Source organism: Atractosteus spatula, chromosome 11 (genome assembly GCF_055471065.1).
Source record: "Atractosteus spatula isolate fAtrSpa1 chromosome 11, fAtrSpa1.hap1, whole genome shotgun sequence".
Lineage (NCBI taxonomy): Eukaryota > Metazoa > Chordata > Actinopteri > Semionotiformes > Lepisosteidae > Atractosteus > Atractosteus spatula.
The window spans coordinates 21,871,123-21,889,556 of record NC_142716.1 but is presented as its reverse complement, the minus strand read 5'-3'; the positions used below and the strand labels follow the sequence as shown (position 1 = coordinate 21,889,556).

At 40.2% G+C, this 18,434-nt stretch overlaps 1 protein-coding gene across 5 annotated transcripts in view; it reads right to left on the bottom strand.

Moving 5' to 3' along the window:
* The window catches only part of rc3h1a (ring finger and CCCH-type domains 1a), a 54,799-nt gene extending 36,365 nt beyond the window's left edge, over window positions 1-18,434 (bottom strand). For all 5 annotated transcript variants that reach the window (XM_088927105.1, XM_088927110.1, XM_088927106.1 and 2 more), the window contains exons 1-3: window positions 18,340-18,434; window positions 3,021-3,403; window positions 919-1,039 (exon numbers count right to left, since the gene is read on the bottom strand). In XM_088927105.1, the coding sequence (XP_088783231.1) occupies window positions 919-1,039; window positions 3,021-3,251 (352 nt within the window). In that variant the 5' untranslated portion in view covers window positions 3,252-3,403; window positions 18,340-18,434. The remainder of the gene's footprint in view (window positions 1-918; window positions 1,040-3,020; window positions 3,404-18,339) is intronic.

Sequence of the window (18,434 nt, the reverse complement as noted above, 5' to 3'; positions counted from 1 at the left end):
TTTGCTCATCATTCTATACAGTGATATACCGTTATAAGTATTTAATGTCCTGCAATCACTATCTCATCTGTTAACTATAACTTTAATGATTCTATTGCTCTATCAGGGTATAGAACTGGTCCAGGAGAGCATAACAGCCATTAAATTTTGCAATGATAACAGCACGCCAACATCTGACTCGGCTGCTTGTGATCTAACATTTCAGATATCATGGTGTTGATATTTCCTCTTCTTTACACACTATCACAGTGAACAACTTTAATTCCTTTATATCCCTTAATAATTCTAGAAACCTCCTCTAGATCTCTGAGTATTTTTAACAGAAATTGGGATTGCCATTATATTAATTACATAAACTACAAACATTCCTTGTTTTTAAACTAGTTTTTATGAAGGACACATTATTTTATCTCCACAAATAAGGAAGAAAAATGGAAACAACCTTACATACCCAATTACAGACCAGCATGTGATTCAAAAACATCAGAGGTCTCTTTGGAAATAAGTTTGGCATAACAGGTGCACTTTCTTTTTCAATATATCACACTTTTGGGCTATGTTTAACAACAGTAATTTTTGTTCTTAGCAATATTTCTCTTCCTTGAAATTCCTGTATTTCACACACGTCAATGTCTGAGGCAGACTGAACTGTCTCCTTGTCATATGAAATAATTATTCTCTTGTAGGTACTAAAACAAACATGAGGCGAAATTCACTGAACACAGGTCATTTCCGTTTCCACTTCCAGTGGCCTGCTGATATTAATATCAAATCCCTACTGCAGCAGCCAGAGCTTATTTTAAGGGTGGTATGGAAGGAAACAACTGGGGTGTTCACAACGAAATTTCATTTGACAAGGTGACCACAATGACATGGCTAGAAGAGAGCTTATGTCTAGAAACCAGCAGCATGTCTTACCTCGGGTGCTGCTGAGAGGTTTGAGGTAGAGAGCGAGCTCCTCCACACACTTCCGTGCTTCATCATAGTGTTTGGTGTCTTCTGCTCCTGTCAACAGCGTGATGGGCTGCTGTTTGGGCACCTGTTGAACGAAAAAGAGAAAGACATTAAATCAGAGCTAGGTCTTACTCGGCTGCACAGTGCTGCACATTAATCAGCGCATCTCCCCGACGGAAAACAGGATTTGAGGTTTAACAAAGCCAAATCAGATTTTCAAGAATCAACCTGATTGTAACTGTAAAGTGTTGGACCTAGATTCAAAGAAACATGGGTCATAATAGCCACAAATATTTTTTGCAGTGCTGAAGAAAAACTATTTAAAAGCGTCCTTATTAGACTTTGGGCCTGACAAGCACTCTGCATTGTATTGAAAAAGTCCTTCAGCAACTACTGCTACTGTAAACTACTGTCTGTACTGTAACTCTGCCTGGCAACTCAAGGTTTCAGCTGCCATTTTTACCCAGTCTTCAGCCCTGAGATACCAGCTCATAACATCTACACTCAGAAAAATACCAAATTCACTTTTATTACTGAAAACAATCCAGAAACATCACAACCGCAAAGCTGTCTTTAGATTAAGCTGAAATCTGAGTCATTCATTTGCTGCAGCAAATCACACAATGGCTATAATATCAGCCAGACAGAATTTACAGCATTGATGGACATCAGACTAATTATGAATTGAGGAGAAGCTATCAAATGTAATTGTATTCACATATTTACTATAGTACAAATCACATGGGTATTTTATGCTTCAACCTTGAACTCTTATTCCTTGCTTTCTACCTGTATGTTAACACAGGCATTCTTCATGTTCCATACTGTCAGCTACGTACTGCAGTTACAAACTAGATATAGACAGCCTTCCACTGTGTTTTGTGATTATTACAATTGCAAAATAAAGGATTTCATCTGTAAAAATAATCTGCAAAAAAATGAAAATGTTTCCACTCTGCAAGAAAAAAGATGAAAGGGACTGACATACCTGGCTAACTGATTCAATTTTTAACAGGGATTTATATCTATCTTGTTAGTCGAATCCAAGCAAGCACATGGTGAAACAACTCAGTATAATTTAACTCACACTTCATCAGAGACAATTTTAATGTGTTTTAACACAAGAGCTAATATGAATCTCCAAATTATCCAAAACCAACATTCCCTGAGGCTTAGAGCCACAGGGCTGCAAGCCAACACAAGATCTTCCACATGTGAGGTTGTTCATGCTGGAACTCCAAGGGAATGCAACCTGGGCTGGCTACTGTCCATCATAGCAAATAATGACTCAGCGTTCCACTATGGCCTAGTCTGTTGGGTGTCATTACTCAGCGTGCCTGGACTCAGCACTAGAGGTGCAAGGAATGACCAAAGAAGGACAAAGGCGCAGGCTGCAGAGACCCGAGTGTCAGCTTGGCTGGAACAGAAACTATGCAGACAGACCTCCCCACACTACTTGCTCCAGCAGCTTCAGTCATTTCTTGTTCATGACTGTGCAGATTTGAACAGTTTAACAGTGTACAGCCTAGCACTGCTTAAGATTCCTAATGGTGACGAGGTCATCTTTAAAACTTTTGTGATTAACAAAATGCTTTTCAAATGAAAATATCTGGATTTCTACAGGGATATCGCTCTGAAGCAATTTCAGCTTTTCAAGAGGAAAAAAGGAGGAAGACAGAGCTGGAAACCCCCTAGATCCCCATTTTAACAAAGTTGTTTGGCAACAGAAGTACAACACAGAGGAGATTGGACAAGCTGTATAAGTAAAACCTGGAAAAACCCACAGCTATGTATTGCTACTTTCCGCAATACTATGTTAAAGCAACTTAAATTATACAAAAATAGTGAGAAAAAAGTTTTAAAACTAAAATGGTACATACAGTATTTTATAGTGACATAAGAACCAACCACATTCATTTTTACACCATGACATTTAAATGCTACAAATGAATTGCATGTATTGCTGATGGAAATCATGCTTGAATTATCATTTCGAAATGTTAAATGATAACAGTAGACGCAGCCTGTGTTAGAAACACATTAGCAGTTTCTCAGTGTGCCCCTACCTGTCCGCCCACCAGCTGCAGCAGCGCCGAGTTGACAGGCAGCTGCTCGATGTCGGTGTTGATAGTGGTCTGGTCGAAGGGACAGGCTTTGCGGTGCAGCTTGTTCAAACACATCTTGCAGACAGTGTGGCCGCAGCCCAGACTGATGGGCTTGCGGATGGTTTCCTCAAAGGTCTGCGTGCAGATGGGGCACAAAAGAAATTCCGTCCATTGTGGAGCTTGTACGGGCATTGTAGCAGAGTACAATTTTCTTTAATTTTCTTAAAAACAAAAACAAAAAAGCCTACAGATTCCACTGGAATCAAAAAACTCTTCCAATCATCAATATTCTTAAATATTTTCAGACATCATGGACATTCAGCACATAGTGTGAAATACATAACCTGAAAGAGAAAAGGAGAGAGAGAGAAAAAAAAGATTTAGTATTTTTGTCAATTCAAAGCCAGTAACAGTTGTTTCAGAGACAGTATCAGTGGATGCTGCCTAAGAGACTCCCAGGGACATCTGCTGCTTCTCTGCGACTACCGATACCAGTACTGCAGTGTCCCCACAATCTTTTTTTTAATAAGACACCAAAATACTTTGTTGCAAAAAGGTTTATTTAATGAAATGGAAGACACCATTTAATACCATGGTTGAGGGGAAACAGAAAGGATCTGGAAAGTCAACACAATCAAGAGGACATGGGTCAGAAACAAGATTTGTGTTTAGACGTGTATCCTGGGCCCCGAACCGGCAGCTCTTCTGGAAGATATGGAAAAGTGGTTTCTATTTAAACTGAACAGATGTTGTAAATTCTGAAAAGAACCATTACAAAATTTAAATAACAGCCTCATGCTGTACCAGAACAGCCTGAGGAAGGAAACTCCGATATTTAGAGACAGAAGCTAAACTGCCACTGCAAAAAAAGCCACTAAATGTCAGCAGCCATGTCACCCTGCAACTCACAACTGGCAACCCACTGAAGCTAAGCAGATCAGTACCTGGATGGGAGACCTCCTGGGAAAAACGTAGGTTGCTGCTGGAAGAGGTGTTAGTGGGGCCAGCAGGGGGCGCTCACCCTGCAGTCTGTGTGGGTCCTAATGCTCCAGTATAGTGACGGGGACACTATACTGTAAACAGGCGCTGCCCTTCGGATCAGATGTAAAACCGAGGACCTGACTCTCTGTGGTCATAAAAAATCCCAAGGCATTTCTCGAAAAGAGTAGGGGTGTAACCCCGGTGTCCTGGCCAAATTTCCCATTGGCCCTTACCAATCATGGCCTCCTAATAATCCCCCTCTATGAATTGGCTTCATCACTCTGCTCTCCTCCCCACTGATAGCTGATGTGTGGTGAGCGTTCTGGCGCACTATGGCTGCCGTCACATCATCCAGGTGGATGCTGCACATTGGTGGTGGTGGAGGGGAGACCCCATTACCTGTAAAGCGCTTTGAGTGGAGTGTCCAGAAAAGCACTATATAAGTGTAAGCAATTATTATTATTAAAACATACACTTGAGACTGTACACAACCAGAGATCTCGCTTCGAGATGAGGACTGTAATCACATTTTAAAACAAAAGAAATATATCCAACTGGTTTTTGCTCTTAGGACACAAACACCAGAAGCCACTGCTGAACTGATGGAAGCAACTAGAAGTTGCTTCTGTTCGCTTAAATTACCAGTGGGAAGCTGGAGCCTTTTACAATTACAGCAAAGCATTACGTCTCAACACCTCATGCAGTAAAACCAGAATAAAACCACTCTTCTCTGAAGGGTTTATTCCTAATTGCCTGCTATCCAATTTCCTTATCAGTCTCACTCAGACCGCACCAGTTGTACCCATCTCCCACCTTAGCTTAAACAACAAAAACTTCTACACACCAACTTCATAAGCAACACAAAATCCACAGAGCTGATATGAACAGTCAGACAGACTCAAGTTGACATGCGAGTCCTCCTTAAAAAGTGGAAAAAATATATATACCGCAGCAGTGTGGCGAAGTAGTTACAGCTCTGATTGCTTAGGGGAACCTAAAGGCTGGAGGTTCAAATCCCAGGTAGAGCACTGCTGCTGTACCCAACTGCGCTCCGATGAATGCACTAAAATGCCCGATAATATAAAAAGGTCTATAATAGACACTTTAAATAAGCATTAGTTAAATGAAGAACATATGGTTTTCGGAAAGTAACAAGCTATGTCCACCAACTCAAATAACTCTAAATAGAAAAGACTTTAATGACTCAAAGGGAAAAACAATTTAACAAGGCAGCACTCGCCGTCCCTGATCTAGGAAGCTAAGCAGACAGAATAAACGTGGGTCGTTCTTCCCCCATTCCCTGCAGCCCTCACAGGAGGGCGCTCGGCCAGCCCGTACAATACAGAGGGCCGAAAGCGCATCAGCCAGACAGGGAAGTCTGCGGTTCTTTAAAGAGCCAAACATTTGATTAAAACCACCATGTACATCCCCGATTAACATTGACACAAGCACCCAGTAGGGTACAAATGCAATAATCAAAGTGTGATTATCTCCCCGCTCCACACGCCACAGCTATTCATGTCAACAGCTTTCTTCAACACAGCGACTTTTTGACATAGCCACACCCCCACACAGGGCCCGACTGTCAAAACACATTTCGGTTCCAGTTAGCTAAATATAGCCTGCAGACTACGCACAAAGCGTCTTATTCCTGGGGACTGTCCAAAGACGGTACACAAAGCCATCCTCCCCGAGATCAAACCAGGAAGCACACTGGGCCCAGCACTTTATCAGAGTGCAGTGTTCTGACAACATGAGAAGAGAAAGAATAAGCTGCTACTCTGCACACTTCACTTGGTGCTGTAGGCGCAAAGAAAATTAAGACTTCTTCGAAACGCAAGGATTTTCCATTTTGCAATTATGAGAATGGTTTATTCTCTATGTTACGGAGCCATGCAGACAAGAAGACACCAGAAACCGATGTAATCTGGTTCCACTGTGCGGAAAGTATATGGCTAGCCAGACAATTGACAGTTAAAATAGTCACAATTTATACAGCAATGCATTTTATCACAATCACAGGAGAATGGTCAAACCAAAGGAAAAATCTAGAACATAAGGAAAGTGTGATTGTGTATCTTCTGGGGAAAAAAAGTGCTATGATACAAAGTTTTTTCACTTGCACAGCACCTACTACATGGTCGTGCATTTAAAACACAAGAACAGGAAAGACTTCTTTACACAAAGGGTTAGAGAAGTGTGGAGCAAGCTAACCAAACATGTTGCTGAAGTTAATACCCAGGCTTTTTTCAAAATATGCCTAGATGAGATCTGAGGATCAATTAGACTAGACGCTAACTAGCAAATGGACTAGATAGGCCAACTAGCCTCCTCTCGTTCAAGAAGGCTAGTTCACAACGATACAACACTTTTCACTCACAGTACTGAAATAACATACTGCCCAAACCTACTCAGAAACTGAGATCAAGGGACAATATTTAAATTGTACTTGAACCATATACCTAAGCTATCCTCTTCACAATTGCTAATATGAACTTTTTAGTTCTGATGAGAGGTTTGCATTTTGCAGTGTATCCATTGTAATTCTCCTGTTGCAGTCTTCGGCACGTAGTGTATTGAAATACTTTCAGCCCTGAACCCTGGATAGTCTGCAATTTCTTTGGCTGTTATTCTATGTTTTTTCTTCACAACTCTCATTATTTTTCTGTCACCAATTGCTGCTGTTTTCCTTTTTCAAGACATTCCTTATTGATGATTTGTAATGCTAAAACTATCAGCAACAGTTCTAACACTCGTCAGACATTTGTCCCAATACTTACATATGCTCACCTGAAATGGGGGGATTGAATACACTTTTCACTTTATCTACAAAAGGCAAGAGGCTGAAAATATTTACCTGGTAGTAAACCCTAACAAATCCTGAGAGAAACCACATTGTCAGAGGATTATCTGTATTCACATTATAGTGTCTAAGCTGGTGATAGGGTTCATTAAGCTACAGTGCCTTAAAAACAGGCGACAGACCTTTAAAATTAGGCATTAATCCTTCTTTCTACTCAATGATATCACTGCTTTTGGAATTTCAAGCTGTGAAAACTTTTGCATGTCCAAGGGAATCTGAAGCACTCCAGGCACCAGATACCTTTAACACAGACAGCAGATTCTAGTTGTTGCTACACACCTGTGGAAGAATAAACAAAACAATGCATGACCGCTGTCATGTTTACTTGCAGGGCAGAATACCTGTTCATGTCACATTAACAAATGTTTTGATCTGGGGCTTATTTTGTAGACCATCCAATAAAAAAGTCAACCACTAGGTTTATATTTACCATCTGCTTTCTAGTGGGTTGCTAGCCCAGACCGTTACTTAAATCCACCACACACTTTGTTCACAAAGGGTCCTGGCTTTAACAGAAGGTGTGTTCTGTGCTATTTCAATCCAGTCAGGGCTACAAGAACAAGAACTCATGGTTTGTGGTTGACTTTGGACACCTGTCCATTTGCAAGACCAAAATGCTCTTTAGAACTAAAACACGCAGCTAGTTTGTTCCACAATCAAGTGGGCTGCCGTGAAAGAGATCACAAATCACATCCCATAGAAGGCTTTAATGATAGGACTGATTACTGAGATTAGCACAGTGGCATTATTGAGATGGTTAGGAGGAAGTGACAGTTATTTAATTTATTCTTATTAAATACTTTTTTTTTTGTTTTGAAACTCCCCTATTCAGCAAACATTTGTCTAATGGTGAAATATGCACAAGGAAGTGTGGTACCTCATTCAGGATGACACAGTGAGCCAGTGACAGACAGGTCTGGCATCAATCTGCATCAAACTACATAATTGAATGACTTTGTAAAATGGTGGCAAATGTTTTTAACAGTCCAAGGAGGGCTGATGAAGACAGAATTTCCACTCTGCCAATCAAGCCTTGTCCACCACACTGAAATCACAGAATAACCAAACAGGAAATGCTCTATTCAAAATATAGGCCTTATTTTCTTAATTAGTAAAGACAAACATGACAGAATTTGTTTTAAACCTACACAGGAAACTGAAAATTGATTGTGCTTACAGATGTAGGTGTAAGCAAATAAATTCATACAACAAGACACCCAGTTAAGAGCCCTTCCCTTATACAGGACAAAATTAAGATCATGTTAACTACACAAGTTAAAATCAAAATGAAATTTCATCCTCCTAAAAGAAATTCAATCCATCTCAATGCAGTGACACATTATACAAGATTCAAATACATATTGCTGAAATGCACAGAAGTCAAACTGTGCTTTAGAGCAGCCTTCACAAGACACACATACTCCATTGAACATGGAGGTGCATCACCTGCACACATAATCTGATAAAAAAGGACAGCATCACTGAAGACATGTGCCAAAACATAGAAGCATGTACACTGGGCAAAACTAAAATGCCTTGCTGCTTTAAAAAATGTTTTGTCGTTGATTAACAGACCATAAGAACAGTAACAAAGAAGATAGTGTTGTCTATGCAGTCTTGTTTGGTTTCTTACAGCTAACTGTATGCATCACACCCAGCCATTTCTTAAGAGTTAGGGCATCCTGACTATGCCTCTTATGTTTTACATACCCGGTCTCACAACTGGAAAATAAAAGAAAGTGCACTTAAAACAGAGAACAAAAGGTATTTTTCCCATCTTTATTTCTTTCAGTACTTCTACTGCCACTTCCATTGTGCTTTTTTTACCTTCCTGTGTTTAAACAAAACAGGTTCCAAGCAAACTCCATCAGCACCATACACTGGATTAAATCAGTAAGGTTTTACTGAAGACTAATATAGTTGCACTCCCCCATGTCTCCTTTCTTTCAGTTTAGGGAGGGTTTAACAATTAAAAGGACCTTTTTTACAAGTCGCCTGCTTTGATTAGATCTGTACCCAGGCTGTTTGAAAGACATCACTACTGTACTTGTGAGGGCAATTTACCATCTGATGAAAGACACTGCAATGAACTGTGAGAATTATTTTACTCAGTGGTTCTCAAATGTTTTGGACCAAGTACCACCCCTGATCAAACCAAAGTATCCAAGTACCACCTACAAGTCATCTTCTCATAGGAACCACAGAAAATCTCAATGACCAACATGAGCGCACGCACATATAATAAAAATAGCACTGAGCAGTTAATTTGGATCGTACCGCCTTGTAGCCGTTTTCAGACGCTTGCTAACACTAGCACTGCCGTCTGGGTCAGGTCCAGCAGATGAGCTAATGTTGGTGGCCGATAGGGTTACCATACATCCGGATTTTCCCGGCCATGTCCTTTATTTTGATCCTTATATCTCGGTCCGGGGGGAATTTTCAAATATCCAGAAATGTCCGGGATTTCGATCCCATTATTTTATAAAATTATAAAGCTAGTTAGAAAGATGGAGAATTTCTTAACTTGTACGGTTTTGGTCCTGTACGTGTATGATTAGATCATGAGAGAGTGAAATCGGGTGTTAATATTAGTGTCTTTAATCAGTCTGTGCAGTGCAAAAGCATTCCCTCAAAAGGCTCCCTATTTTCTCGTTTTCCTATCCTCAAACACAATCCCAAAGCAAAAGTGTAAATTCGCGGCAGAATGAAAAAATAAATTTCTGTGTTTTCGAAAGTGGCAGAGAAGACTGGAAAGCTTATTGTTTGGTGTGTAAACTTGGTACTTTTGTCTCCGTGGCAAATAAAGGTGTACTTGACTTGCAAGCTCATGTAGACTCAGACAAACAGAAAAAGGCAACGCAAGGAGAGAGCTCGTCAACCAAATTAACAGATTCTTTTGTAAAATCTGGCAGCAAAACAGAGGATACTGTTATTGCAGAGGGGACTTGTGCATTTCACACAGTTAAACATCAGCCCGGTTACTTTACCAATGAACATAAAACGTGGGATATTTTGAAAACCCTCTCCATCCCAACCCCCTTCCCGGATAAGGCAATAGGCAAGTTTCTCAGGGTGTCCTCTTTTTTTGATGTTCAAATATGGTAACCCTAGTGGCCGATGTACTGTATAATCCTCCTCATTCTCAACGGGTGTGTGTGATCTATCAGAGCTGGTGTCAGCACTCTAGGCATCTATTCCTTTCAGCCACGACATAATACTTGATTTCTGCGAGGTATTCATTTTCTATCACCTGTTCTGTTGGCGAATCTGGCGCCAAGCTGCGTCTCTGAAAGCTCGAGAGGAGTATGAACACTCAAGTATTAGCTCGCGCTGTATCAACGTAGCTAAGTACATAGGCTGTGTATTTGACGCAAACTAATTTTATTAAAATAGAAAATATGAAAACTCCTCTCAAGCTTTCTGAAACCAATTATGTAAATTTTTCAGTTTGAGAACCACGGGTTTAACTTATTTCACACAACTCCACCACCCATAAACACCCATCTACTGCACCCCAGTGCCCACATTTCTCCCTCAGGGAGAAGGAGCCTAATCTGAATCATATTCCAGAAAGACATCATATAAGAGGATATGCATAGAACTTCAGACTTTCCCGCGAAACAGCTCATATATTTGTGAGTTCATATCAATTTTTGAAAGCTGATGCTCCGTTGAAGGGAAATATGATAGTCGAGATTGCTCCTCAGTTGTTAGGCCCTAATTTTCAAACCGTTCTTCAGATTTAAAAACTATGAAAGAGCTACTGCTGTATAAAGTGACCTCATTTCATTGCAAAAAATGTTTTGGGTCTTTGAGAAATCGTAGGTACAATGATCAAAATGCAAGTTAACCACTTCATCCTGTTTTGATTCTTATACTTCATTTTAAGAGTTATTTTGATCTTCACGTGTGGTTAAGACAAGCAGCTTCATTCAGTTCCAGGTACCGTCTTTCACACGTATTGTTTTTAGAACTGTTCAATCAAGTGCTTGAGTTTAAAAGGGAGTTTCCAGTATTTCAGAGGTGACGCAGTCCTGCTTTTTCCATTCAGAATTTATGATTTAATTGAGTGGTTTCAAATCTCTGAGTCACTTTTCCTACAGCATGACCAACTGGTAAATTCTTGCGCTTATTTAAAAAATTTTAAGGTTTGGATAAGTGTGAGATTTTGTGATAATTTGACTGAACAAACAATACATTTCTCTCTTGCTAGAAACAAAAATGATACCTCAACATATTGGAACATAGATAGATCACTTTATTGGCCATATCCAATTTCTTGCATTAGGAATTTGTCTATTTCGCATTCCCCAGCTTGCTCTCCATTAGACACACAGACAGGGAGACAGAGAGAAGCTTGGGGTCAGAGCACAGGGTCAGCCATTGTACAGCACCCCTGGAGCACCTGGGATTAAGAGCCTATCTCAGGGGCCCAACAGAGTAGGATTCCTCTGCCGGTTGCAGGATTTGAACCGGCAACCTTCCAGCCACAGGCGCAGATCCTTAGCCACAGAGCCACCGCTCCGCCCTCTGCATAAAGCCACCATGAATATTAAGATTTCTTAAAGGCCAGGAAATTAATGTTATAATTCCTATTTTACTGTAATTTCTTTATCAACCAACAATAACAGATAAAACTAAATCACTTAACACGATTTAGATTTCCAAAAATGATTTCATATGGTCCTTCATAAGATTCTGAAATTGTTAACTGTGGAACAAAACTGCTTTATTCACCCTACCACAAAAGAAAACTTAATCCTTATAATTTGAAACAACAAGAATAATTACAATTCTCATTTTTGCATATGGACAGGGAGATCGATCTCTTCAGTCTGGAACAAAGGTGATTGAGAGTAGATTTGATTCAAGTAAAATCTTAATGGAAAGGATAGCAAAAATCAAAAGATGATTTTCACTTGAATATTAGCAAGGATGGCAACTAGCTTCTAGTACGTAAAGCTGAATGACAGTGTTGTGTTTGGTATATTCTGTTCCTTTATCAGGGGACTTAGGGCAAATGAAAACATACAGATGGATAACTCCTACAATTTTTTGGCTGGGAATGTACAAAGATGTGGTGAAACGTTGTAGGCCGTGCATCGCTTATCAGTTCACTTCTTTTCATAAGGGTTTGGATAGAGCAACATAGCCCACTGTTGATGTCCTGTTTGCAACTTCTGCCATGGATATCTTTAGTCCCTTAGAGTGGTGCAGTACAAACAATTGCTTTATTTTAATCATGTGAGCTACTGGTATGTTATCCAGAAACATTTCCACTCTGCACAATCACAGCTAGACAGCAATGAAAAGAAATATTTATATTGACGTCAATGTAACCATTTTAAACAGTTTGGGGTTCATCTGATGACAGTAGGAGCAGTAAAGAATCTATGATGCAGTGCTAAGCACTGACTTTCCCATATAAAAACCATGCACTAGTTTCATGCATGTGTCCTATTATTGCCTTGACACAGGTATGTGCAAAAGCAATTCAGTTAGTTCCAGAGAATGAAGTTGCATTAAAAGACATCTGTTAAGTCTAAAATGCAGCAAACTGAAAAGGCTCTGGGAACTCTGCTTTATACATAAAATATATTCATATCCCATTTGCTGAACCACAGAACCTTTATACCATCTTTTCAATTTGCACACAAGAGAAAGAGACATTCAATAAAACAGTAAACTACAGTTTTTCCAAGGAATTTCCTACTAGCAGTTTCTAAACAAGAGGCCTACAAAAACCATTTAAAAAGAAGGTGAGTCGGGGTCTATAACCCAAAACAAGATGGTGGAACAGACGACAAGGACAACACTGTGGATTTACAAAAGGGTAAGTCAAAAATATAAACCATAATCACCATATTAAATTACCATAATTAAAAAAATAAAGATGTATAAACTAAGGACATACCAGCAGGAAAGCAAATATGAATTAGGTTAGCAGAAAGTTTATGAGACACCTAGACAGAGGTCATGTGACAAGCCCTTTCATCACACGCTAGACAGGGTTAAACCTGGGCACTGTCTTATTTGTTTTGTTTTATTATTTTAATTTGGACACAGAATAAAAAACCCTTCTTTACACAAAGAGCTGTGGGTGTCAGAAATAGGTTTCTCAGCTAGGTGGTTCACACAGTCACTACACCGGCATGTCAGAGTAATAACCTCGCTTTGAATCACAGAACCAGCAGTATCTGCTCGCACCACAATACAAAAACAGAACTCAATCTTTTTAACACTGGAACCCCTCTAATCTGTCTGTTCACTATCCGTTCGCAGCGAGTTAAGATTGTACATTTAGAAACAAAAACACTGTGTTAATCTTTAATTTAAGGCTAAGAGCAGTCATGGAAAAAACAAGACGCACGTCAGGTGCATTTGGACATTACGTTTTTAATCCTGTTTCACTGTATACAACACATCACTGTGGTATAGGTGCTGGAGAAAAGCTGGACCGTTAAGTAGGGTTGCTTGTGTTCTTCAGGTTTCATTGGTTTTTATTTTGGAAGCTTTTGGCAAAAGTACTGTTATACTTTTTACTGAATCAACAGTCCTGTCAGTTAAAAATGATAAAATCTCAGTCTACATCAAAAATGGAGAGAACATACAACGACTAGCTGAAAAATCAGGGTCAGAAAATGTTGAGAAGAGCCTCCTGAAACTGGAACAAAGGTTCGGTAACATTTACATAACACTGAGGTTTTGACATGTTCAAACTCACATAATACAAAAACATAAAGCATCCATGTTCACTGATATTAAACCTCATTGTAATTTATTTCTTGGTACTGATTCTAGACTGATTACTATATATAATTATATAATTAATAATTGCTTACACTAATATAGCGCTTTTCTGGACACTCCACTCAAAGCGCTTTACAGGTTATGGGGACTCCCCTCCACCACCACCAATGTGCAGCATCCACCTGCATATATTTGTTTGTTTAAGCACAAAGAGAAATCAACAAGATCTGATCAGATATATAACCTTTCTATTGTTCAGTTTTCACAGTTCTTAGTGTGGGTCTCATCCCTGTGCTTGTCTGAATGCATCAGTTCTCTTAATAGTATTTTTTTTTACATTGTTAAATTCAGTTTCACTGTCATTTTTGTAACCCATCATTCCAAATGGCATCTTTCTTTCCCATTCTCACCCCATGGATCAGCAGCTTAAAACTTACTTGGGACCAAAACTATATTTCAACATCAAGCAAGCAGCTGCTTCCTGTGTTCCTGGCAAAGGCCTCTATCGTCCTTAAAGGCCACTTGAATAAGAGTGGGGGACTAGCGGCCCTAACTTCAAAGCTGCACAGTGAAGAATCAATCAGTTAAACATCCGTGTCCAAGATGAGGATGTTCTCACCCGCAAGAAAGCAGAACACAGAGCACGTCACAGGAAAGAGAAGCCTGAAGATCTCGGCTCTCGTTATCGCTCAGACCTGACGCTGAACAATTGCAGTTAGGTCTGTAAGTGATGAGCACACTGCTGACGTTTACAGTGCAGTGGCTGTGGCTCTTCTGAAATTGGTTTACAGCTGAGGAAGTGCGAATGAGAGAAAATTCTGTTAGTGAGAAATATGACCCTGAAATTCTATTTATGCAGTACAACTAGCAAGGCTGGAAAAAAAACAGTGGGACTAGGGGGTGAACATAATGGCTCACATGAGAGATATTCTGCAGAATATCATCCAATCTAACAGTGGGGAAAGCCATAAATCCATTAACCAATAATTGTTTGGAAATACGGTACATTAAGGTTTCATTTGCTTGAAAGGTTCCAAAGCTGACCACTGCAGAGAACAGCAGTGCCTAGCAAATGCTCCAGAGCGCTGAAAAAGTGCAGAGTTTGGTGACGTGACAATCATTCAGCATGTACATACAAGACAAGCACAAGAACTAATTTGCCACAGGGGTTCATCTCATCAATAACTCTATACATTCTGTGATGTTAAAGTTGGAACAGCTACATCATGTGCCTTCAGTGCTTCCAGACAAGTTTTTAGGGGCAGAAAATTTTCCATCAGTGATAAGTTCTCAATATCACAAAAACGGAGGAGGTTAGTTCACAACTGTATTCATAGTCAGATTTCTCATCTCTGCCTGAAACTTGGGGTAGAGTGCTACCTGATAAATCAACCCATTAGACACATTGATGAATTGTCCTGATATTTTTTTATATTTGTTAAGAAATGAGTAGAGCACTTACTGTGCATTCTATTCCAAAATGTAGCTGGCCAATCAGTGCCATAAAATGAGCCATTAGAGCTTACAGTATGAGACAGCTTCCTCACCAATGACTATTTTTGGCACAGAAAAGGTTTTATAAATCTATTTAAAGCTGCCCGTGCCCAGTGAATTCCAGGAAAGAAAATTTCAGCCATCCTTGGCTTTCATCAGCAAAATTCTAGCACTAAGCATATTGTTTCTGTTTATAAAAATGTGATTAAATGAAAATTGACCAAATCCTAGGGCAAAGAACAACAGAGTGTTGATTAGCATGTTAAACCACAATCAGGCCAGCAAGAATGGAAATAACTTCATTTAAGTCTTATAAACACTATAAAAGACAATGTTTAACTGAAACTGGACAAAATCCAAAGGTAAAATAATGAATAATGTTAATGTTAATAATGTTAATGTTTCTTTATGAGCCCTATACAATTTCTTGCATTAGGAATTCGTCTTTTTGCATACCACGGCTTGCTCTCCATGAGACACACAGACAGGGAGAGAAGCTTGGGGTCAGAGCGCAGGGTCAGCCATTTTAAGGGCCTTGCTCGGGGGCCCAATGGAATAGGATTCCTCTGCCAGCTGTAGGATTTGAACCGGCAACCTTCCAGTCACAGGCACAGATCCTTAGCCACAGAGCCACCGCTCCTCCCTAATGCACTAATGATTGTGCAAATATAAAACATAAATATGATTAAGCAGGTACACAAGTCCATGATCTAACTGCTAACATTGGCATTGACTGAATTTACTCATTTCTAAACATGGAACCTCAGGTTTAACTAGTTGTTCACACTAAGAAATGTTAGACCCCAAAGTTGACAAAAGAGACATGCGGAGCTACCTGTGCCGGAGTAGTGGACTACATTAGTATTCTTCGGCTCTCTGGCACAACAATCTCTACAGGCTTGCGGTCTACTTCCCGAGATTCCAGGGATGGGATTGAAAGGGAAGGGAAGGAAAAGCCTCATCTTTTCAGCTGGTCCTGTCAAACCCTCTCCTTCACTTGCTTTAAGTTCAGATTCAAAGCGAACTTTTACAATCTTGTTTTTCTAACTAACTTCAGGTGGAAAGAATGCCACCTGGGGTACTGGGGTTCCTCAGGACCAGATCTGAAAACTACATTTGTAGAGAAACCTGGAAAAGGTTAATCCACGCTTACAAACAATGCATTTCTGTGGCAAACTCTGCTATGTCATTGAAGAAGGCAACAGAAGGCAGTTTGCCAGTCATCACAGGCAGTAGCACTACAGGCCCGACCTTGGTGTTGGAGAACAAGCCTAGGCAAAAACTTTTACAACTAGATCAGAATGCTTTTCTGATATATTATAGGGAAATTGAGGGAAAACAAGTACACCAAATGAAAGGTAACTGATACTGCACAATCTTATTCACTTTGTCAAGTGACAACAGTTTAGGACACTCCTAATACTACAAACTGTTCACGAATAAAAGCACTGCACATGCCTAATTTCGCTTTCACACAAAAAAAACGTTCTGGGTGAATATGCGTACAGAAATGCACGTATAATTTTTAAAAACACAAAACAGTCGAAAATCAAACCCCACTCAGGAAAAACTCTGAGATGGAAGGGACTCCTGCCTTTTCGTGCCGTACAGACTCACCGAGATTTTGCAAAACAAACATTCGATTTAATTACAAGTCCTCTTACGGGAAAAAAAGATCATCCGCAATTCTCAACGTGTTACTTTTAACTGCTGAAAGCTCCCACTCCACGTATATTCGTCAAACAAAACCGATTTCGAGAGACTTCACATGTCGTATTAATAGAAAGCTTTAGCGAAAGCATGATAAAAACGCCAATGAGCTCTATGTTGGCAAATTTATTGAGTTAAATTCGGAATCTGAAGGGAACACCGTCTGAAAAGCAGTACGAGAGCGATCAAAACCGTGAGTTGACAAGATTCAAATCTGATTTTATATTCACGCACTCCGGATCTAAAAAGCGTTAAGAAACTGTTACCTTTTAAGTTTACTGCTGTGTTTTACATTAATTATTCTCTACTGAAATCAAACTTCCTTCATCAGAGTTAAAATACATGCTGTGATTTCCTCAGCAACAGCAGTCAATTGCGCAAATTTCAACATAGTCACGGCGCAAGAGGCTCCGTGGCCATTTCTCACAGGACGGGACACAGAAGCTGCGACTCCGGGCACTGGGGCGTCGACAAGATGGACTTTTAAGGCGAATATCGAGGTCAAATACACTATTTCAAGAGGAATAAATGAAACAGAGCACTAGGCATAGGAAGACAAATTGCAAATTTGAAAACAACGACGGCGGTAGAGCCTACTCCACCCAGATATTCCTAAAATAAGCCAACAACATGCATTTAAAAATCCCCAAATTCAAACCCGTAGGGCTCCCTACTTCAAAAGTACGCAAAGACCTGTTCTGTAGGTGTTTTTTTTAAACAAGACCAAGAAGGATTCTGAATTATGCCCAGCGAGAGTCACATCCACACGGCCAACTCCAAAATTTAACCCGCTAGAAGCCTGAGGCCTACAATATTAAAAATACATCAGTAACTTACCTTCCCTCTCCGTATAATCCGACCAGAACATGTGAAAGATATACCAGCCACTGCGAGAAACTGATTTATCTTATGTTCGCATTTTTTAAAAAGTCAGTTACGTCCTAACTAGGCCACAACCTTAAGCCTGGGACTCACTTTGATGATAAAGGCTTTTTCTAAAACGGCCACAACATAACATGAAACACACAGAACACTCCTCTATCCTGATAAACTGCTTTAACCCCACAAATCATAACCTAAACGGAACATATTTTAAAGTTTTCGACAGTTTCTTGCGTCCTGATGTCCTAGTACGTACTCGACTGTGCTCCTATACAAAAACAACACGGCTCATTGACCCCCGAGAAACTACCAAATAATAATATAGCAGCATTAAACCCTAAAAGAGAAGACGGCAACATTATAAAACTTGACTTGACATTAATCGATCCAAAATCCGTCTCTGAAGCCCTGTTAAGTCTCGGCCTCCAACCCTGAACCAAGCCCGAGCGGCACAACAGCAGGGCGGCCTCCTGGACAAAGCGGAGCCGAGACTCTCACAATACCGCCGGGCCAACGCTGCCATCAGGCCTCCCGAAAGCCTAGGGCTTGTCGGGGTCGCCCGGGCGAGTCACGCATCACAACAAGCTTCGACGAACTCACAATCTGCGATTGATCCTGGTCAATCTTCAGCTGTTCTTTGAAAAGTCAGCCTGTATCTCCTCGGTCGCCATTTTCCTGTTGCTGGCAGCCCAAGT